At 38.7% G+C, this 24,125-nt stretch overlaps 1 protein-coding gene and 3 non-coding genes across 4 annotated transcripts; all 4 read right to left on the bottom strand.

Moving 5' to 3' along the window:
* Positions 1-15,082: 15,082 nt before the first annotated feature.
* On the bottom strand, positions 15,083-17,803 carry RPS12 (ribosomal protein S12). Its single transcript, XM_019732816.2, has 6 exons — positions 17,697-17,803; positions 17,523-17,573; positions 17,243-17,359; positions 16,125-16,227; positions 15,584-15,685; positions 15,083-15,172 (listed from the first exon to the last, which is right to left on the bottom strand). Exons 2-6 carry the CDS (start codon positions 17,534-17,536, stop codon positions 15,110-15,112), a joined length of 399 nt encoding a protein of 132 aa, XP_019588375.1. The 5' UTR covers positions 17,537-17,573; positions 17,697-17,803; the 3' UTR covers positions 15,083-15,109.
* Positions 15,307-15,436, bottom strand: LOC141571983 (small nucleolar RNA SNORA33). The gene has a single exon (XR_012497017.1). It is a non-coding gene; the product is annotated as a small nucleolar RNA SNORA33 (small nucleolar RNA).
* On the bottom strand, positions 15,762-15,838 carry LOC141571987 (small nucleolar RNA SNORD100). Its single transcript, XR_012497021.1, has one exon. It is a non-coding gene; the product is annotated as a small nucleolar RNA SNORD100 (small nucleolar RNA).
* Positions 16,933-17,005, bottom strand: LOC141571966 (small nucleolar RNA SNORD101). The gene has a single exon (XR_012497000.1). It is a non-coding gene; the product is annotated as a small nucleolar RNA SNORD101 (small nucleolar RNA).
* Positions 17,804-24,125: the final 6,322 nt, after the last annotated feature.

Genomic DNA, 24,125 nt, shown 5'->3' with positions numbered 1-24,125 from the left:
GTAACCTTGACGAGAAGTTGTTTTGTTTGTGAGCACCTGATGGGAGTGGTTTCAAGGTGAAGTGGAAACAGAATGTAAGATGGGAGTATAAACAACTCTGTGGGGGGGGTTTGATGTAAATAGGAATTGGGGGCAGTGACTGAACGGGATATGGGATCAATCCTTTGCCCATCCATTCTATCATTCTCCTGGATGTCTCCTTTTGCTTCAGATCTCCCTCATCTCCTCCCTCATCCTAATTCTTCCTGGTGACCTTGCTGTCTTATTTTACTGAGAGAAAATAGAAACAATCAGAAAGGAGCATCTCTCCAAAGTTGCCACCACGATTTCTAATCTACCTGCACACCTATATTTAACACGAAACCAGGTAATTGTGTGCTTTTCTGCAATGCTATTCAGCTATGTGGGTGCAGGCATGGGCCAGAAGTATTGTGTTAACCAGAGTTAGTGTTTTGGAAGGTGAGGATGATGAAGGGTTTTGTGGACAAAGAAAAAATAATTATAAAGTTAAACTGTGATATATTCCATTTTTTCTGACTCCTGAAAGTATAAGAACTGCCTTGCTGTCAAAGCCAGGGTCCTGGCAGTCCAAGAGATTGGATCAAATTTGGTAGAGATGTCAAGATGGTGACAACTCACATTACCTTTAAAGTTGAGATGTACTCAAAACATACAGCTTCCATTCATTCTATGTTTTTCCTCTACATAGTATATCCAAACTTTCTCTTTTCAGCCTATTGGAGTAAAATGCTATCTACTTAATATGTAAAATAGCTTTTTGTTTTGTTTAATTTTTACATAATATAGCCTAAATTATAATTGGAAAAGATTGGGTTTGTTCAAACTGTACCATGTAAGTTTCCTGTCATAATTTTCTTTAAAAAGGAAAAACAACAACAAAAAAAAAAACCTTTTATTTATTTTAAGTGTATTTTTCCAGGACCCATCAGCTCCAAGTCAAGTAGCTGTTTCAATCTAGTTGTGGAGGACACAGCTCACAGTGGCCCACGTGGGGATTGAACTGGCAACCTTGTTAAGAGCACTGTGCTCTAACCAACTGAGCTAACCGGCTGCCCCTCCTGTCATAATTTTCAATTGTCATCTTTCCAGAATGAAGAGCCCCCTTTTTGGCTTAACCATATTTGGCAGTTCTTGTATCCCCAATACACAAAATATGACCACAGTCCATATACATGTCCTCATTTTTAAAGCACCTTTTGAACAAAACATCATATTAGGCATTGGGAAAGCATATAGGAAGAATGTTCCCCACCTTCAAGAGACTTAATTGGATATGCAATCTATAAGCTAATATGGGCTGTGCCAAAAAGGAGCCTGAGGACGTAAGAAAAGTCAGGGAGAGAAGAATGCAGAATAAGGGACATTATCTGACTTCATTGCTCAAACACCTAAATTGTAATTGAAAGAAAACACAAAGGACCCAATATCAAAGAGAGTTCAAGACAAAAGGCCTAGATTTTGGAAATATTTAAACTCATTTTGTTTCATAGGTAACAACAACAAAAATCTATAGAAATGAAAAGTAGCATGCTGTGTTAAACATCCAGTACGTAAGGAGTGTACAAAAATGAATGTCCTGTTTCAGAAATGCTGTTAGAGTAATAGCTCTAAAGGGCCACAAGCAATGTTGTTAACAGGCACACTATCTGTGGAGACACAAAGCCACAGCGGAGAGCTGAAGCCAAGAGGAAGAATCTGAACAGACCAAGTCCCACTGGGCACAAGAGTTTTCTATAACCATTCTAAATAATCTTTAGACTAGCTTCTATGAAACCCGTAGGACTGGGAAGTCCATGGCCTATGAAAGATATTTATAAGACTTTTCTGAGAAGGTTACATAAATATATTGTCTCAAGTCCCATGTAACTAAAAGTTATAATCTGTTCCTTAGGGGATATCATAAGTTTTAACTGATTTTAAAACTATCTTTATATAGATTAAGGCTTTGCAAAGAAAAAGCAATTTGATTATATTTTACGGACAGTTTTAATTCTGCTGTGATAATTCTGTATCATCATATTTACCACTATTATTTATGTTTTGGGCTAAGCACTTTACACGTATTATCTCAGTTAATCTTCACAAAACACCCATAAAACAAAAATTAGTGTTTCTATTTTGGAGAAAAAAATTGCTATTGATGTAAGCTAAATGACTTCTCTAGCGTCTCACAATCACTAACTGGCAAAGCCAGGATTCGCACCAAATACCCCTGACCATAAAGCTAGCATGAACTGAACAACCTCCCTCTCTCTTTCCCTCCCTTCCTGCCTCCCTCCCTACCTCCCTTCCTCCCTCTTTCTCATGTATACAGAGGGTGCCAAAAAAACGTATACACATTTTTAAGAAAGGAAAAAAACTGCATTAAAATTGTAATACTCAATCTATACCTATAACAAAAGATGAATACAAGTCATGTGTATACATTTTTTGGCACCCCCGGTATATTTTAAGCCGTTGCATTCTCCTGTCTTAGTTATCACTTTTCAAATGGCCATCATAACAACCTCTACTAACTAATCTGATGCCCAGTGGTTGGCCCTAAAAACACACCAAAAACTTGTCAAATCCCATTTTAAAGTCCTTAGTATGTCAAAAAGGATGAAAATTAGTGCCAGTGGCTCTGTTCACAATCATTAAATGAGAACACCAAGCATATTAAAAGCAAAAGGTGAAAATAGGTTTTAAGATCAGATATTCCCTTCCTAGTATTTATGGAGGCTGAACTATGATTAAATGTCTATGGTTTTCATTCATTCAAACTCACACTCAAGTCATTATTTCTGATATAGTAGCCTTGCCAGTGATATAAGCTGCCAAATGGTAGACTAAAGTTCAGGTTCACCTTTGGGTTTCTGGTGAACCCATAAAAGCTATATTTACGTATTTCTTAACCCAGGATTTTAATGAAAAAAGTTATCATGTTAATAAAATGTTCTGTTTAGTACACACAGATCAAGTTTATGCCATTGTGGAAGGGCTGCTTTCTCAAAATAAAGAAAAAAGCAAGCATTGCCCAAAGCAGATTACATGCAGACATGAAGAAATTAAACATCAAAGGTTAATGAAAATGAGCAACAGAAGTTCATATTGTAAAGGTAGGGTTTGGGAAATTATCTCCTAAACAAGACGTCTAATAATACAGATTTTTAATATGAAGGTAAAGGCTGGAATGCAATATTCCAATTTAAAAAAATCCTTTGTCTTTTTTTTCTTAACCAGAGTAAGGACCTAAAATAGGTAGCAAGAAAACTTCCTATTTAGGCCTTCATTTTCTCCTCTTTTTTTGTAAAGCCAATAAGTTTTGATTCTCCAGGTACTCTTCCAATAACTGGCTAAATGTCCTGAAGAAAGGTAAGAAAGAGTAAGTTCTTTACACACATAACAACTATAAATTTATATATTTTTTTAAAAAAGTATTTCAGCAAAATATCCAGGATGTATATTTATGTATTTCTTAACCCAGGACTTTAATCCAGGAATATAAAACTATAGGTTTATATTCCTTGGAATCTGCCTCCTCAAGGAGAGGTACCGAATCAGATACTAAAACGAAGCCGAGTCCTTGAGACCTTGAGGCCCGTAAATTCACCAATCTAATCTTTTCTCTCCTGAAGTAACATTGTCACAAAACAGACAGTAGTAGTTTCAAGTGCACATATGTATTTTTATGGACTGGAGACCCAGGTTCCTTATTCCTCATTCTTAAAATGTTTAGAAATTCGAGACTAAGGAAGGTGCATGTTAGAAAATTACTAGTGTTAGAAAATTACTACTCCATAAAAAAGAAATAAGAAGAAATAAGGAAGATGAGTGTCTTAGAAAATTAGTAGTGTTCTTAGAAAATTGCTACTCCATAGAAAAAAAACAAGGGATTAAAAATCCCACAGCTGTAGAGTCAAGTTCTTTGTTAAGCATGTACAGCTTTCTAAATCCCATAAAAATCTCAACATCTGACTCATTTCATTTTTACAAGGGAAGGGGCTATTACACTGGAAAATATGCGTAAAAATGTGCAGCATTCAGAGGCATTAAATAGTTTTATTTCACATTTGTTTCCTATGTATCCTGCGTGATAGACACACTGCAGCACCTGCTGCTACAACGCCTACTCTCCATCAGCTCCCGATCTTGTCTTTACAGAAGGGAGCAGTTTGACCTTCTTCTGGAACCACTGAAGTAATGCTGCCATCTCCTGCTCGCTGCATAGAATGTAAGGAAATTATCCTCAAATGGAAATGCAAAGTGGAACTGGATAAAACTACGAACTAGATTACTGCTTTCATAAATATTTTTAGCCAGTAGATTAGAACCAATTTTATTCAAAAGGGCAGTGTCGTAATAATTGTTTTAAATTTGATATGCTTTAGATAGCAGTTATTTTAGCGTTTTGGAGGTTTTTTTTAGAAATTAAATTGGTAGTTCTTATTTTTCTGAATATTGCTTTCATATGACCTTAATGTCAATATCTATTTTGTACAATGTAAACATAAATAAAACATTTCAAGATATTAAAAATAACAATCGTATATAATGAATTTTAGTATTAGTGAAAGTGTACTCAGAAAATTGATTTCTCTCCAATTCAAAATTTAGAAATACTCAGAGAAGAGAGTACATGGAAAATAAAAGGTAAGAACAACAGAAATTAGTCTTATTTTGGAATTTTACTGAAGCACAAATACAAGAAAACAAAGGAACTGTTCAAAAGCATCTTTTCCTCCCTAAATGTCAGAATCTGAAAACCAGAAAGTTCCGTATCGTCAAAAAACAGTCTTTCTGTTGCTCTTGTTATTGCTCTATAAATCAGTAACACTGGTGTGTTAACGCAATTCTCTTCCTAGATTTTTGTGGATAGGAACTGCATTCTAGCCTAGGATGAGAGTCTATTCACCTTAAAGAGATCCTTAAGAGGCAAGCTTTTCTCTGCATACATTACCAACATTCTGCCAACTGTATCTCCGAAGCATGAATACCTAATCCAGGATTCTTTCAAAAGAGGTCAATTCCCCTACCAATCAGTTATATATGGCAACACTCCTCCTTTAAAGAGCTTCTTAAAATTAAGACTATTTTTTTTTTTTTCCTTTATTTAACGGCAAGTCAAAGCAGCTAGCTGTAATCTTTTGTAAAACACACCCTCATTATTTCAAGACAGGTTTTCTTCAAACCACTCTTATCTGGACCAAGAGCTCCCCTTGTCTTCCCTTTTTTTAAAAGACAAATCCTTGGATCTGTTAGTTCACTTCTCTACTGAGGGTCCGGCAAGTGTCTAGTTCAGGAAAGTTAGCCCCTCTGCATCACTGTGGTTAGCCTGGATAATATGGAATCAGTGCAGATCAGGAAAATACAGCACAAACTCAAGGTCCACAGCATTGCAAATAATGGCCTGCGGAAAATTATGCGTGTGTTTTAGTTTTGTATAAACATTCTTCCATATCTGTATACGTATACCTCTTGTGAAAGCCAACTAAATTGCCACTGTTAGCTTCATTTTCAGACACTAAATTGTTTATAGACTCATCGTACATTTATGGTCCTCAGCACTGGTACTCTTCACACCCACATCCACTTACAAAATATATTCCTTCTACATATATTACCTATAGAATATTTTAAGCTTCACCAAAATGACAAATCCTATAATCAGTCACTTTACCCACATGTGCAATGGCTTCTTGGAGCATGTCCTGGGATTTGGGGTTCTGTCTCTTCAGCCGGAAAATGAGGGAACCAAACAAGATCATTTCTTGGGTCCTTCCACCTGAGAACTTCAGATTCGTACTGCAATCAGTCTGCAATGGGAAAATCTTGACCTAAACTCCCCGCCTAATTTTCTCTAGGCAATAAAAAAGCATCTTCTCCAGAAATACAGGAAGAAAATAGGAAGGCCAGTAACCTGACCTGAACTTCCTACTTTTGGTCAGCCCACATAGTTACTTCTAGAAAATAACACAACCAGTAATGATAACAGAGGTAAAGTAGCTACTGACTCTCCGAAAATAATTTACCACGATTGCCATTAATGATTACTTTAGGTGATGGTATTAAAGAATAACACGTCATTATGTAGAATATTATGATAGTTGGTTTTAATTCCCTAAATTTTGTATCATTTAGGAATAAACTAATTTGGGGAGATGCTTATGATAGATATTATAGACATATATTTATTTTTCTTTTTATACTAAATGGTTAGTGTTAAATAGAGGCCAGAATTACATAAAACACCCTTCCTGGTAGACCCTAGATAAAGGACTAAAATCAAACATGACTTAATTTGGGAACTGCTTAAGATAGCAAAATGTTAGGGTAAAAGAAATCTCTATTATTTTTTTGCACAACTGCTTAACTCTCATTATCAAGGTATCAAGGCAGAAATCAAGGAATCAGAATTACAAGGTTAAAAGAGAGAGTTCACGTGCTCTTCCACTCAACTCTACATAGGGGTTGTTTTTGTTTATGTTACAGTTTAGGAGGATTTTAGGTTGGTTGTTTGTTTTCCAGTTTAGATAAAGCAATATAAATGTTATTAAATGCATTTTTTTCCTTAAAGAGTTTGCATCTGTCACCCAAACTGGCTGTTAATTTCCAAATCTGAATACCTTACAAGGAAGATAAACAGTATAGGTAGGGTGAAATTTTTTATTTTGCTGCTTAGAAAAATTTTCATCACACAAGTACAAGTCTGGCGACTGGTAATGATTATGAACACTTTCACTTCAATAAAATACCATTTCAGCTGAGACTGTCTGTGATTACCGGGGAACACAACTCCCGGAGCTCTATCCAACGCAGTAAAAGGAGAACCAGTCAGCCAATATTCAGCTCATTTATACTTATTTTCAACTAAGGATTTAAAATGTGAAGTGATTGCTGACCTTCCAAAATCAAAGGTGAATGCTGACATTTTCTTTTCTTTTTTTTTTTACTGAAGAAAATAATCAGTGTGTAATACATAAGTCTTTTGTATTAATTTATAACCTGAATACATTTCTCTCCTTCTTCCTCTCCCTCCTCTTCTCTACCCCGCGCTACATCTCCATTTCTCTTGCTCCTTTTTCTCTGCATCTCCTTTCTCTCTCCTCTCTTCTTCTCCCCCCAGAAATACAGCTTGCTTTTAAAATTTTACCTTCATTTGCTGCAAATAAACTGAACAGTTATTTTCACATTGTCATTATGCTAAAGGGTACTGGGACCATTGGTCAGGCAGGTTTCTGCTTTACCAAAGGTCCTGTTGTGACAGGAGAAACACACTCAACAGTTTTACCACAACATAGAACTTTCTTTGAAGACCAGCTTATTCCTTTTTTTCATTTTTACTGTCACCCACAGGATAGTTTCAAAGTGTAACTAAATGTTAGCTAAACTTACATCTGTCTTGCATTCTATTACCTAGCACTCCAGATGGCAGCAATACAACCCGGAATGCTTTGAATAAGACTCTTCACATGACATTAGGCAATAGGAAAGGTAGTACCATGTTTCCCCCAAAATAAGACCTAGCCGGACCATCAGCTCTAATGCATCTTTTGGAACAAAAATGAATATAAGACCCGGTCTTATACAATATATAATATAATATATATAACAATATACATTATATAGTATATAAAATAATATAAGACCGGGTCTTATATTCATTTTTGCTCCAAAAGACATGTTAGAGCTGATGGTCCAGCTAGGTCTTATTTTTGGGGAAACACGGTAACATGTATGCTTCTTATGCCTTGGTCACGGCTATTTATAAATCCAAACGACTTAATAATACATGTTTTCTTTGCACCTAGGGCTCTGAATTCCACTTCTGCACTTTAGCATGGTTCACATTATATCATTTTCATGTTTATTTTAGAGTGAAATTTCTCGACTTTCTACTTGACAGAAATTTGGAACATAAAATTTTGAACTGGATGATTTTATTTCAAAATGCAGGTTGTGGGTGAGGATAGAAAAGGGTTTAATTTCTTCTTAAAAATTATACATGTATTCCCTCCTGAAATAATGCCATAACTGCATCACTTTATGATCCACATGTGGATAAATACCTCCCAGTAAGATACAACATGCACCCATTTAGCAAAACATCTGCTGACTCCTGAAACTCACCAGTATGTCCAGCATCACATCTAAAAGACAGGGTTTTACATTTGCAGCATTTTTTTATGGAAATATTTATTTTTCCCTTATGGATCTCATATTTATTTATTTTTTATGTGCATTTTGCTCCTTTTAACCTGGTGGCAGCACTGTGAAATATCACAGGCCTTTTACTCAGTATTTTTCTCTAACAAGCCAACCAGGTACAAACAGGATTTTTATATTCGTTTGTAAATTTTAGTTGAGGGCAGTTGAGAGAAGGAAAAATAAAAAGACAAATACTACATTTGTGTAAGGTTTAATTCACATCACTCGTACAATACTCTGCTGTTGGCATGTGTCTCGATAAATAGGCTTCAAAAAGAAATTATTGCAGTGTAAAAATAGTTTCCCTGAATTCATGTGCTTTTTACTATTCCCAGGTCTCAAAGTGGCTTTTAAAATTATTTTTTCAGACTCTTAGAGCTATGCACCCCATATTGTGATAGGATATGTTTCTCTGCTCCACTCCCTAGAGTGGTGTTGGAGTGAAGGGAAGTTAAGACAGCTTGGCACCATTCTAGTCTAAAAGAGGCCCAACTTGAGAATTTCACTTTTGTTGCCAGAAAAAAAAAAAAAAAGGAACATGAGAAATTAAAAAAAAAAAAGGAACATGAGAAATTAAAACGTCAAAAGACGCTGGTGAGTTTAAGCCTGAGAAGAAAGCCCACAAATGAACTAAGTAATAAATAAATGAATAGGCAGGTCAAATCTATTCATCCAACAAAATATTTGAGTGCCTACCACACCAAGCTAGGTACCAGATACAGCATGGAACTAAGTCAGTGCTTCCACGGAGCTGCTATGTAGAGGTCATAAAGTGCAAAGCACAACCGTTTCCTTGATAGTCTCCAAGTTATGCCCATTTTCCAGAATAGGCCTGCTCTGATAGCTTCTGGTCTTCAGGTAGCTTCAAATTCTCAGTACAGTTGATGAGAAAGATGCCTAACAAAAACATACAATCCACTATTATAGATCAAAACCTTGTCCTCTAGGAATATGTCATAGTTTCAGTTTCCTAGTGCACATAACGGTATCACCTCAGCTGACAACCTCCCAAAGCACATGATAAAAAGACTTCACCGGCTGGGGAGGTTTCTGCAAGATCAAGGCAAAAAGTAGATGCAACCAGAAATAGTAAAGTAAAAAAAGTGGGAGAAGAGTCATTTCCTAAGAGGAGCCTGCAGTACTCACTGCTTCTTATCTCAGCTTGTTTTCCACTGACAGATCCTTCACCAGGCACCAGCGTCTTACTGCCCTCTGCTGGCTATGTCTGCATTCAGTCTTTTCAAGCTGTTCCGTTTTTTTACAATTCAATTTTACTAGACGAGTAAATTCACTTGTTCACAGAACATAACATTTTTTAAAACTTTTGTATTAATGGTACTTAAAATCAACTCCAAGAATGTCCCATACCATAATTTATTTAATTAAAAATGTTCTTATGACAAAAGCAATACATGTTGATTAAAGGAGAAAAACAAAAGGAAAACCAAAATACTCACCTTTCTGGAAACAACCATTAAAACCTGATATATATCCTTCCATTTTCCTCTTCTCTGCCAGCATGCACCCTTATATTCCTTTATTATTTTTACAAAACACAGTCATATTGTACATTATGAATATTGCTTTAAAAATACTTACATTGACAATTTCCTTCTGTACTGTCCATTTTTATGTCACCATAACCCTATTATGTAAATTTACCACATTTTACCTCCTTCTCCTGCTTCAACCAACAAAAGTATTACTACAGTGTTTCCCTGAAAATAAGACCTAGCCGGACCATCAGCTCTAATGCGTCTTTTGGAGCAAAAATTAATGTTAGACCCGGTCTTATTTTAATACAAGACCGGGTATAATATAATATAATACTGGGTCTTATTTTATTTTTATATTTTATTTTATATTTTAATATAAGACAGAGTCTTATATTAATTTTTGCTCCAAAAGATGCATTAGAGCTGATGGTCCGGCTAGGTCTTATTTTCGGGGAAACACAGTAATAGCTGTGATAAATACAGAGAACCATTCTTTTACCTGCAATTGGTCAATAAATGTATTATCGTAACTAAAGACATTCTGAATTGATGCTTTACAATTTTTCTCTCCCTTTATCAAAAAATGCAAGGTGAACAGAACCCCTGGGTCACAGGATGATCACAGGGCCTCCACCTCTACATTTCCCAATGCAGTTTAGTTCAGATAGAAAGAGGACACTTGAGACTGAGTTTCTACCTATAAAATGACTGCTCTTCTCAGGTACATTCCCTTCCCAAAGCCAATTTGCTATGGAAATCAAATTAGGAATGCGGTGATAAAGATGGTCAGCGAATAAGCAGCCAACGAAAAAAGTAGAGATGTTTCATGCCAACTAGTTTAGAAAATTGCCCCTTTACTGTAGGTACCGAATCCTTAGGCCCACTCTCCTCCCTGGTTTCTAATCCTTTCCAAGCAAAGGCTACATTGTAATGCAATTTTTCAACCAGACTGTGATTAGGCCCTGTAGGTTTTAGATAAAAAGCTGGTCAAAACATCTCCCTTGCAATAAAGCAGTTTGAATTTAGCTGTGCTTATGCTATTTGAAGTGTAACCCATTTCTTAAATAGGAATTGTGATTTTACTTGGAGAGCTCAAGTCCCAGTCCTGAATACTCTGATATGTCAACACAGATATACCTCCTTTCATTGCGGTTTGCTTAACTGCGCTTTGCAAACTGTTTTTTACAAACTGAAGATTAGTGGCAACCCGGCCTCAAGCAAGTCTATCGGAACCATGTTTCCAACAAGGTCAGGGTTGGCATTTTTTAGCAATATTTTTTAATTAAGGTATTGTAACGAGGGAGCTCAGCTCTGGCTCCTCTCACAAGAATGCAGGATATGGGGAGGCGAAAAAGGAACACCTACGGAGCCATGGATAGGGGGTTCATACCACTACATTCTCCCTGGCGGCTGGGTTGGAGACACAGGAAGCAGGAGCCACACTATCTGCAATCCGCCATCCGCGCTTGCTAACCCCATTGTGGGGACAGAGTCCCAGAGAGCAGTTTCCAGGCTCTCGGCCTCACGTGAAAAGATGCTGGTTCGGGTAATAGATGGCCGTCAGCTGTGGCTAGTTGGCCGTCAGCTGTAACCAGTTAGCCAATTAGCCACTGATATAACTGCCCGGGTTGCACTGGTTCCACACGACACCCACTCGCTAGCCACAATCCACCATCTGCTTCTCTGCCAACCAATCAACCAACCAACCAAACGCCTAGCATAGCCACAACAGTTATATTAGTAGCTAATGGCTAACCGGTAACAGCTGATGGCTACTCAGCCACAGTGGACAGCCAACTGATTACAGCTGATGGCCACCTAATAATTGAGCCAGCACCTTTCCATGTGAGGCCGAGAGCCTGGAAACTGCTCTCTGGGACTCTGTCCCCACAGGTATGTACATTGTTCTTTTAGACAACGCTACTGCACACTTAATATATTGACTACAGTATAAACATAACTTTTATATGCACTGGGAAACCAAAGCGTTCAGATTTGCTTTATTGCAGTGGTCAGGAACCAAACCCACAGTATCTCTGAGGTATGCCTGTATATTGTAGCCTAAGTCCTAAACACCTGATCACCCTGTTAAAATTAATCAATTTTGACCTCAATGACCTCTCTGTCCCAAGGACTTGGCCACCAGCGACAAGTCACTTCATCCAACAGGTTATCTATAGAAGGGAGCGACTGGTGGCTTCTCTTGGGCACCTCCTTGGCCCAGACGTGCCACCGCCACTGCTCTTGCAGGAACGTACTACTGTCAAGTTGTTCTGGCTTGTGGACTGAGCTGAGGATCCTGGCCGAGAGGACAATGCCCTACCCCTCTCAGCCATCAGCCTGCCCCATCCTCAGCCGGGAGTGAAAGCTGTGACCTTATTTCCACCCCGATTCATACGCTCCCCTTTCTCCTAAGTCTCAGTTGCACAGGAAGAGAGCTAGTGTGTGCTAGACATACTCCGTGGAGCCCAACTCTGTACACTCACCTAAAAAGGGAAAAAAAAAAAATTCAAGCTCCACTTTAAGGGCTAGATTTATTTAAGACTGGAATGTTTCTGTACTCTTCTAGAAGTTTCTAACAACTCTGCCCATATTAATGGTTCCATTGCCTCAACAATCCAGTTCAAGATGGACCAATTCTTGTTTAAGACACCAGCACAACACAGCCTTTTTGCAATTTTTCTATGGATGTCTTTGTTCCTTTTTTAAAGCATTTAAAGTGGCTTAACAAAAGCACGTAACATAAATCTTAGTAATATCAACACCAGGCAAAAACAAATAGAACAGAGTTAAGAACTGAAATGGAGATTTGGCTCCGAGTGTTCTTACAGCCAAAGTGAACAGGGATGCCCAAGTCTCACTGTCTGTGGGAGTAAGAAAAATCAATGCTGGGCTCAGATTTACCTCATTTCCGGTACATGTGGGGTATCAACAAGATTCTAAGCGTACACAGTACCAGGTTTCATAAAACTATTATTTCCCCCAATAAAAGATGAACATATCTGCTTCCGCCCTGGCACTAGAGCTTGGATGGGCTCTCCTGTGAATACCATGTTATACACACAAATCACAATTGTAACATGAAGTTGTATTTGATCTGGCTTTTGAAAGATGAATAGATTGCTAGGCAGAGAAAAGAAAAAGGTACTTCAGCCAGAAGCAGGAGCTAATAAGATAGTCATGAGAAGAAACACATATGACCACTTCATTTACAGGTTGTATGAATGATTGGCGAGCAGTGACTCACTGCATGAGTATCAGATGGGAGGCTGCCACCACCTGGATGAGTACAACTGCTACATAAGAGGCAGCTGAGGATGCCGGATGCCAATTTGGGAAATTGGTAGGAAGTAACACGTTAACCATTTGGTGCAGAGCCAGGTAATACACTAGATGTCCAATAGCTTTTCTTTCCTCTAACCAAAAACGTTTTAAAGGGAAGTTCTTTGAGGCACACAAAACTTCAGGTGCCAAGTGGATGTCCTGAGCTGTCCAGCATACACCACTAGTCTAGAACTGACCAGAGTCAAAAGAGAGATGTAGAAATCACAGGAATCTACAGTGAAAGCTCCGGTCAAAGGAAAATGTCCCAGGGAAGCTATAAATAGGACAGCCTTAACTCTGCAACTATAATGAAAAAGGTGAGCATTGAGAAAGAGGGGAAAGAATGTGGCAAAGGCCAGTGTGGACAAAACTTAAATGCCAGCATATGTCAAGACAAAAAGGCTGTTTAATAGCTCCTGGATTTGACCAGTAAGGTCTTGGTGATTGTACTTTAGCAAAGGACAAAATCCAGGAGACAAGTGAGAGGATGGACACCATCTCAAGGACTGATTTTGAAGGACACAGTAAATAGTACTTAGGAAGGTGGTAGGGTCATGGGTGGAAAATTCCTTCCAGATGCCAATGCTGGTTTAATTGTACGTCAGTGGTAAGAGTTAACTGTCTGTCCCTAGCCCTAATCTCAAAAAGGAGCCAGTGAGTATAAATGTAGACATGCACTTAATGCCTTAATCAAAAATTGTTTTTCCCCTAGTCTCACAGAATTTCCCATAAAAGGTGAAGCAAATTTACTATGTACCATGTTTCCCAGAAAATAAGACCTAGGTGGACAATCAGCTCTACTGCATCTTTTGCAGCAAAAATGTAAGATCTGGTATATTATACCTGGTCTTGTATTATAGTAAAATAAGACCGGGTCTTTAATATTAATTTTTGCTCCAAAAGACACATTGGAGCTGATTGTCCGGCTAGGTTTTATTTTGGGGGAAAGTTTTTGTTACTGCATCAACAGCTCAAACAATACCAGATATAGATTAGGGACTCAAAATGTTTGAATAGATGCTGATACAAGGACAGAATTTATCATTTTCCTTAGAAAAGCAAAATAACTCAGATTGACATTTAATAGAAAATAACCTCAAATTACACCATGTTAAGGGACCTACCCACATGCTTCATAAAACATTAGCTCTCGAGTTCACATTTAAGGCCATTCACTCCACTACTGGATATTCATGTGAAACACAACCAGCCTTTGGTGATATTAGAGGCTACTGTATCTAAAGGTGTATTTTGGGAAAGGGCTTAAACATGTCAACTCCCAGGATGCAAATAAAAACAGGACACAGTCGAGCATTCAAAACCAAATCTGGCTCAAGTTCAGCTTCATAATACATGCCCTGTACAGGAAGCCCGGCCAAGTGGGGGAGAGAAATTCAAAGTGCTAGTTAATTTACCAGAAATTCCCATTACAAGACTTCCTTCCTGTAGTCTTACCAGGCTCAACATTTCATACTCATACCACGATACCGAACTTGACCTTGAAATACATAGGTTACCACTACTTCTCCGAGATATGTAGGCATGTATCAAGAGTACATTGAAGTATTATCTTGTTTTGGTACCTAACACTTAGTCCAATGAACACCCTGACTTTCCTAATGGCATGTCCATAAGCACCCCCTGACAGCATGTACTTTCTAGTGTCCCACAGCCTAAATCCAACCCTGGCCACCTTTGTACTTTTCTATTAACCTATCTAACTCCAAGATTCTAACTTATTAACACCCATACTTGACTAACCTCAGACCATTTCTGCAGGTTCTAGGATGGCCAAGCCAGTCATGATAAATGTCCACTCCAAGAATCCATTACTAGAAGCCTATCTTTGCTTAGATGGGTGTTTTAATTGCCAACACTTAAGTTACTTACTGATTGGGGGAGTAGGCTGTCATTTACAAACCAGAGGGAATAAATAGCATGCTGCCAGTTATTTGCAATGATTATCTTTTGTCCTTCATTAAAAGGGACCTTGTATTACTTCCCCACAAAACAAAACAAAACACAAAAATCAAAAACCAAAACCAAAACAGAGATGAAAAACAAAAGCCAAGTTTATTTGTTCATTTCTTGCATTTGAAGTACTCCTCGATGACATCCTTGGCCTGAGACTCTTTGCCATAATCCTACAAAAAAAGTCATATAGGATTTTTTTTTACTAACATTCAGAAATTCCACCAAGTCATTAGCACTACTTGTTATATAGTGAAGATTTAAAAAATTAACTCGTGTCTTACAAAAATGGTTCCCCATTAAAATTTCTTGTAGCCATTTTCAGGGACCTTAACGACTTCAATGCCTTTAAGGCTCGTAACATGGCTTTACTATTGCCAGCTTTCTCTAAATTTCTGCAGAAACACATTCAGGTAAGCAGATTTATTGGCTGGCTTGAATTATGGTGTTTATTTTCCCTTTTGTTAAAGGCAGAAAACTCGAAATCTGAGAATCATATTTTTCCTTTAAGGGGTCCCTGAATTAACAACACAGGTTCAATAGTTGGCCTGCACAACCTCCACCCCAGAGATGAAGTGACTTACCTTAACCACCACACAACTGCAACCAACCACTTTACGGGGCTTTCCCTCTCTGTCGATTTTACAGAGGCCTACCCATTCCCCTAGTTTCTTGTTGTCATCAACCTATTGGAAGGAATTTTTAAAATCACCTTATTAGTAAATATTAATGCTACTGACAGTCAATCAAAACCAAAAGGTAGCTGTAGTCAGATAGGGTGACATGGCAGTTTCCTCACTGCAGTTCAGTAGAGGGAGCCAGTTGTCATCATGTACAGCACAAGATCACCTATAGGGATTCTACCTGTTTTGTTCCACACCAAAAATATTCATTATTTACACTTCAGTAAATGCTTGCTTCATTACCTTTAGCATAGCCAACAATACTAAGTTTTTGTGATGTTTTTCATACCTGCAGAAAGCAGTCAGCTGGACATTACAAAATTTGCTCAGGTTATGACACAAATCACTAGACAGCATTACTCATGACACATTTGTCCAAATTTCATTAAGCCAAAATACCTCTTAATAGTTCAGATAAATCAGATTAGATGGGTTAACTTACCTTAATTAGATTGATTTGGTGTTCAGCACAGAGGGCCTCCACCAACTTGACGTACATAGGTTCATCGCAGTTGGATGCAAGCACACAAAGATGGGCTTGGCGCCTGAAATGCAAAATCCAACAGAAGTTAACATTCAGGCCCAAATCCACTACACCTGCACTTTACATGAGCAGCACACCCACTGGCAAGCAAAACTAATTCGGTGTGATGAAGCTGAACTGAGTTATATATTCACTTAAATCATCTGCAGAAACACCAAGTGTTCAATTACCTTTTAAAAGTACAAAGCTTTTTAGGGTAACTAATTTACCCCACCTTGTGGCCAAGACAAAAACATACCCTCTTGCAGTTACCTGAACCACAAACTACTACCCTGGTTCCTTATTACTAGCCCGACCTTAGTATTTTGCAACACTGGCAAGATACAAATAGTGCAGGGGATCCACACAAGACCTAAAGTACTTCCAACAAGTTTCCACTGGATCAACTGGCTGGTCTACTCCACACCAAAGTTTATTGACTGGCTTAAAAACTTTTAAGTACATTTAAGTTCAGCTCAAATACTTAACACATACAGTTTTACCAATGTAACCAGCCCGAAACTAAACCGAGTATATTTACAAGTATTCCATATTTACATTTCTACAACAGCTACTACTTCACTTACTAAATTCGTCTAAAAGTCCAGATGCTTCTGTAAAAAACGTTAACTTTAAATCTCATTAACTTAACTTGATGGTTGTTTGCAAATTGCCAAATGGGGTTGCCTATCTCTAAATAATGTGAAATTAGTCCCACATCCTACAGGTTTGTCAGACTGTTATGTTTCACTCATAGAAAGAGTGAAGGGGTATCCGACAATTTGAGTCATCATTCAAACACTGTAGTTTTACTGTGACTAGGAATCAAAGTGTTCGTCCTCATTCCAAACAGAAACCCACAAACTTTAAGTGGGCTACAGAGATAGTCTGAGTTCTGATACCTTTTCCTAGGTTTCCTGTAGAACGGATGCCATTCAGAACTTTTGTGCTAACACCATGAACTTGATGCTTTCTTCCCTCGGCTGAAGTTTTGTTCCGGTTCCAACAACCCACAGTATTGAGATTGATACACATACTTGTCTAAGGCTTTGGCAGCTTCGCGTATTCCACGTGCTAGGCCATCGTGGATGAGGGCGGTCTTCAGCACTTCTTGTAAAGCAGTATTGACGTCCATTACACCTCCAGCAGCAATGCTGAAATGCATCAAAGCGGTTAGTACATTTCCCGCACACTATACACGACACCGTGGACTCGGCAATTATGGATGAAGTACGTCAGGTGCGCTTAAAGCCCACAGCTAACCCAGAGCCCGCGTGCCTACTCCTCATCCGCACAAGACCCCCGCCCTGGGCTCACCCTTCCTCGGCCATGGCGGTGGGTTACGGGTGGAGCCGAATCTTGAATGCACTGTAATACAAAAAAAGACTGGTTGACTAAAGGATTCGGTTCTGGCCCAGGTTCTCATCCCCAATCCCAGCCAAGATACCGAATCATGCACCATAACCACCACTCTGGCCCAACTCAACTCACCCCAAGGCTCTGCCTCCGCGCTACTCCGCGGCGGCAGGGAAAGAGACAGGACGCACACGCATGACGGTATTTAAGGGTTTCCCAGGACCCCTGTGCGCATGCGCACTCCCTTCCGTGAAAGAGGTGTCTCCGGTGGTGCCGCGAGAATTTTTGTTTCCGGATTGAGGCGGTTCTGAGACGAGGATACTACTACTCTTCTGATCCTGCTCTGCCGGTCGCTGGCACGCGCGACAGGCATCATCACGGGCAGCTTCGCATCGTCCTTCCCCGCCGGGGGCGAGGTGTGCGGAGGCCCAGAGAGCTCATTCTACGGAGCGCGAGGAGGGCCATGCGCTGTGGTCGGCGTGGTCCTGGGAGGCCCCTGACGCCCGGGTACCTTCGGAACACCAGTTTTAACCCTTACCCCGCCGTGTTGAAATTCCCGTCGTCCCCACTACTTGGGCCTTCCTGAGTGCCACACTCTCCCTTCGCCTCTAAGTCACTCTGAATGTCCGTGAATGTGGCATTCTGTGGGTGAGCCTCGTGTGTGTGTGTGTGTGTGTGTGTGTGTGTGTGTGCGCGCGCGCGCGCGCGTGTTCATGAAACGAAAGCCAACACGTTTTCACTACTTCCAAGCATATCGCAAATTCCTCTCCTGGCGACGTGTTAAAGTGGAACCTCCAGCCCAGGAGGTTGGTTTTACATGAAGCTTTTTTTTTTTTTCCCCTTTGTTTCATGCTAAGTTGTCCCCTGAATTCGTTATCCCGCGCAAATCAGGATTCAATATGTGCGTTTAAAACGCGGTGTACCAGACAGGAATATATAGAGTCTGCAAATATAGAGGAAAACGTAGTCTTTGAGATATCCGGCATTAATTTCGCCATCCAGGACTGGCGAAGTTAGGAGTAGAATCCAAGAACCCTAAAACTGATTTTCCACGGGAGCAACCTTTTGAACTTTGCAATAATTGACTATCTCCCCACCCTGCTAATTCTCGATGCAATACAGGCTAATATAATCAGTACAGTCTTTTTTTCCCCCTTTTGTTTTAACTTCCTTTCCTGACAGGTCACCAAACCGGTTAGCAATTACTAAGCGTGTGATAGGTGCCAACACTCAAGCCAGTGAAAAGCGAACAGTTAATGTCAGACTGAGTGCCTAGAAGAAAACAAAAATGGGTAACAGGGTAAGAGTGTGAGTAGGGTTAACCAGAATAGAAATATACTGGAATTTTAATACATCGATATGATTCATTTTTAGTTTTTCAAGTGCTTTAAATTTTCATTTATAACTCATCGTAAAAGTTGTTCACACACTTTGTGGTTCATCCAATTAGTTATTGAGCTTTTGCTTTAAAAAAAAAAAAAAGCTACAGAGTTTATAAAGATGAGAAGATTTATTCCTGCCGCTTTCATGCTTGTGGTGGGACTGGATTTGAGTCAAAAATTAGAATACCTAAAGGCCACAGGAGAAGTACAAAGTGGCATGCGGGTTGGGGAGTGGGGATGATTCGGTGTGAGGACAGAGCCAGGAGTGCAGTCTCCAGGCTCTCGGCCTCACGTGGAAAGGTGCTCACTCCGGTAGTAAATGGCCATCAACTGTGATTGCATGGCCATCAGCTGTGGCTCCTTGGCCCTCAGCTGTAACCAGTGAGCCACTGGCCACTAATATAACTGCCATGCGCTAGTAGCAAATGGGGGCTAGCAAGAAGATGGTGGCTGAGCCTGCAAGCCGCGGAATGAGGGTTGTGGATCGTGTGGCTCCTGCTTCCTGTGTCTCCAACCCAGCCACCAGCGAGAATATAGTAATATGACTCGCCTACCTATGGCTCCGTGGGTGTTCCTTTTCGGCCTCACCATTGTTGTACTTTCTTGTGTGGGGAGTGGGAGCTGAGACCCCGCCTGATACCCCGCACGACATATGGAAAAGTAAGAGAAGGCTTGTGGCAGCACTTGAAATGACCTCAATAAATAAATAATAAAAGGACTCCAAAGGGAGGATGAGAGAAAAGGAGAGGGTATTCCAAGTGGAAGGAAGACTAAGGGCAAAAGCACTGATGCCTCCTTGGCTTTTTTGGAAGTTATCTTAACACGTTTGTATTTTTGAAAGAATGTGGTAAATAGTGTGTCACCAAATTTCCCATTATCTAAAATTAATAAGAGTTGATATGCTAAGCATATTAGTAGATTTTTCCCCAACACCAAATATATATGTATATATATATATGTATGTATATATGTATATATATATGTGTGTGTGTGTATATACACCAAATACATATGTATATATGTGTATATGTGTGTGTGTGTGTGTGTGTATATATATATATATATATATATATATATATATGGGAAGAGGCAGGGAATTTGGTAAAAACTCAGGAAACAAATGGGGAAAATAATCACTGCCAAACATATTTATATAGGGGAAAATTATTAAGTACCTTTTAGCTTATGCTGTGGTTGGTTTCTGTTTTCTAGCAGCTCGTAATCTATTCTGTCGACTCAAGTATCATGGGCCTATTCCTTAATATTTCATGTTATAAATACCTTTTCTATTACTTGTAAACCTCCCTCCTTAGAACTGTAACTGAGCTTTTTTTTTTAAAATCCTATTTATATAACCAGTTCTAATTCCAGAAATGAAGTTAAACGGTACACTGATGGTTCAAAGCTTCTTTAATATGGGTTCTCCTAGTCCATTTGCTTAAGGTTACCTCTTCTCAATATTTAGATATAACCAAAGGTGGAACACAATATTAAGTAGAGCCTAATAGCTAGAGTCATTCTTATACCAGCAGATTATAATACTTACATAACGTACACAAATGTGCATCTGAAATAAATACGAAAAATAAATTCTAAAGTTTTAGAAACAATAAATAATTTTGTTTAGCAAAATTAGTAGTTAATGTGCTAAATTATTGCCATATATTTTCTTCCTTGGTCATCATTGAAACCCTGTGGGGTAGTGGTGGTATTAGCTCCCTTTAACAGGTAAAGAAAACAAGGCTTAGAGAGTTGCCCAAGATCACAAATGGAAAAGCTGGTGTTTGAGCCCAGTGGGCTTTAAAGCTCATGCTTCTAACCCTTCAGCCATTTGGGGGATTGTCCATATGTGGGAGGGAGATCACTGAGAATTCAAGGAACGTTCTTTGTTTTTGTTTTTTTAATTTTTATTGGAGAATATTGGGGAACAGTGTGTTTCTCCAGGGCCCATCAGCTCCAAGTCGTCCTTCAATCTAGTGGTAGAGGGCACAGCTCACTGGCCCATGTGGGAATCGAACCAGCAACCCTGTTGTTCAGAGCTCAAGTTCTAACCAATTTAGCCATCCAGCTGCCTTACTAAGGCACACTGTTTACATTTCACATTTGGCAAAAATATTAGGTTGGTGCAAAAGTAATTGCGGTTTAAAAGGTTAATTGCAAAACCCACAATTACTTTAGCACCAACCTAATACAACTCGTTCTGCCTATTGTGCTAAAAAGTTGCGTAGGTGGAGAAAGGATATTGCAGTAATAAGCAGAAGAGAGCAATTGAAATTTGGGTTTCTGAATCATTTGATTGTAGATGTTGTGTTAGTTTGCTGGAACTGCCATAACAAAGTATTACCAACTGTGTGCTTTAAACAACAATATTGTCTCACAGTTCTAAAGACAAGAAGTCTGTGATCAAGGTACCTGCAGGATTAAGTCTGTCAGGGGAATGTGTTTCATGCCTTTCTCCTAGCTTGCAGAAGTCTGCCAGGAATCTTGGTGTTCCTTGGCAGCAGAACTCCTATCTTCACATGATGTTCTCCCTGTGTGCATGTCAGCCTATGTCCACATTTTTCCTTTTTATAAGGACACCAGTTATATTGGACTAGGGGCCCACCCTACTCTAGTATGACCTCATCTTAACTGATTACATGGAGAACAGCCCTGTTTCCAAATAGGATCTCAATATGAGATGCTGGAGGTTAGGATGGAAACATATTTCATATGGGGAAAACAATTTTACCCATAACGGAGGTTAAAGAAGGAGGAGATGTCGAACAGATTAAATGATAGGAAAGATCTTTGAGTTGAATTACAAAAAAAGTTTACTTGGATGACCACAGCTGGGAAGAGAAAACAGTCAGATTTTATATCTTGGAGTGGTAGGTCCCAACTGAGCTAAGTTAAAATTCCAGCTCACTTTGTGGCCTTTGTTTGGCAAATTACTTTTCTGATGAGTAAAATGGTGATAATACTGTAATATTTTTGTGAGGATTAAATGAGATAGTCGTTTAAAGTATTTACTACTGTGCCTGTGAAGTAGTTTTTTACCTTATAAAAGAACTTGATGTGCAAAACATATGGAAATGTTTTTAAATATTGTCTTTCTTCTGCCCCAAACAACCCAGCATCTTACTAGTACAGTGGCTTGCATATTGGAGTCACTAAGTTAATGTCTACTAAATGAACTCAGCAAATGAATACGTTTTAAAAAGTATCTGGGTAACATGGCATACCTAAAAGAAAGCCATGTTGAGAACTGCTATCATAAATTAACATCTCTTGTGAGTTAGGTGAAGGTTTGGGGCATCCCAGAAAACTTGTAATTTGAAAGCTTTTCAAATGTCCCTACCTCTGGGGGTAGACAATAAATCCAAAGGAAGGAAATGGAAGCTAAACAATAGGAGACAACTCAGAAAATATTATCCTGCTGCAGCTTAGGAATATATAGGTCTAGCCTTGGCATGTGTAGCATGTAGTTTTGAACACACTGAAGAAAAATTAGTTGTAGCTGAAGATAATGTTTGGGCCAGAGAAGATAGATTTATATCCTATTATATCAAGGGAACAATCAAAGGAGAAAGAGAAATTGGTAAGAGGGAAGAGAATTTAAAAAAAATAAAGTAGATGAATAAGATTAGAATAGATTAATAAAGACTGTAGGTAGTTTGTAAAGTTAATATGTAAGGACTTTTACTGGAAAACCCAGTTTAGTAAGAAAAAAAAAAAGGTTGAGGAGAATGGGGAATGGAGCTAGGTTATTATATAGCTAAGTATGAAGCCTATGCCAGTACTTATATATTTTGAGGTTTTTGTGTAATTCTCATCTGAGTTTTCATAAGTCTTACTAAGAATGTTTCCTCAGCCCTTATTTTTATTGCTACCAGGTGCTACCTAAAGCTGTTTAGGTGCTATAGCTACTCGCTGTAGGGCTGAGTCAGAATTTGGGGGAACTAAACATATTCAGGAAGATAATTAGATATAATAAAGTTTATGAATAAACTAATTCTAAAGCAGCAACACAGGTAACTTATAAATGAAATACAGAGTAGTTGCCAATAGAGCAAACCCTAAATTAGCATTACATTTATTCACTGTGGTACAAGGAGAATCCGAGTGTGTACGTGGACTCCAGACTTTCTATAAACTAGCTGCTGCCTATAAACTAGCTCTGCTGTTATCTTTATAACGTTTCTTTTGAAAAATGGGTTCTGATGCTCTATGTTCGATAACTGCGGATCTTGTTAGAGAATCATTGGAATGAAGCTAGGACCCATACTGTCCTTAGAACTAGAGATACATTAAAAAAAAAAAAAAAGGCCTAGTCATATAACTGGTTCTAATCCCAACAATGAAGTTAAAAGGCAGACTGCTGATTCAAGAATTCTTTATATAGATTCTCCTCTCTGTCATTTTCTGACTCTGTAGCCTTACTCAAAACACTTCTAACACCTGGGCCTCCAGTACCTCATCTACAAAATGTGTTGAGTGAGGGTGTTGAGTGAGATGGTTTTAAACACTTTTTTGGTTCTATGTCATCAGTTTGAAACAATTTTAACTTTTAGTAACTGTTGAACATCTACACAGTCTGCTGTATTTGCTTCTGATACCATGTAACTTCATCCACAGGACAGTGAGCGATAGCTGATGCCTTTCCTCCTGTGTCTCCAGGTTAGAAGTGATCTCTATTTGTAAATGACAGTTGCTTTTTAATGTTAGGGCCACTAAACATGTTCATTGTAGAAATTTTGGATGATACCATGTCAATTATAGTTCTTTGCATGCAACATAATGACCTATGGCCAACATAAAACAAAAAGAAGTAAATTTACTGGAAAGCTGTTGGATGGGTTGGAGAATAAAGGTTTGCTGAGCAATCCGGTTTGGGGAAAGGTTTGTAAGTTTATTAATGTCTGGCTTCAGTGATTACAACACTACATCATTTATCCACTGTGAAAAATAAGTCTCTTACAAAGAGTCGGTGTGAGCCTAATTTTCTAATTCACATTTGTATCTTTCAGTTTAGGTGAGGTCTATGTTTTGTGTCCTCATATGCTTCCTTTCTTACTTCTAGGAGGAATCACCTTTACCCATTTAAGGTAGAGGGTTCAATTCTATGTAATATAGACTTGTTTCTTCTACTTTCATTTTATTTTTTCTCATACAGAATGAAAAAGTACATCATATCCGAGGT

The sequence above is a fragment of the Rhinolophus sinicus genome, linkage group LG05 (genome assembly GCF_036562045.2).
Source record: "Rhinolophus sinicus isolate RSC01 linkage group LG05, ASM3656204v1, whole genome shotgun sequence".
NCBI lineage: Eukaryota > Metazoa > Chordata > Mammalia > Chiroptera > Rhinolophidae > Rhinolophus > Rhinolophus sinicus.
Note: the sequence above shows the minus strand (reverse complement) of the source record. Positions and strands in the feature narration are given on the sequence as shown.

Bases quoted from the DNA above. Each gene is read 5' to 3' on its own strand.
- RPS12 (XM_019732816.2), bottom strand. The intron at 16,228-17,242 runs GTATGTGTATCA...TTTGCATTTCAG, and splicing joins GCTGCCAAAGCCTTAGACAA to GCGCCAAGCCCATCTTTGTG. The intron at 15,686-16,124 runs GTAAGTTAACCC...TCCTTCCAATAG, and splicing joins ACCAAATCAATCTAATTAAG to GTTGATGACAACAAGAAACT.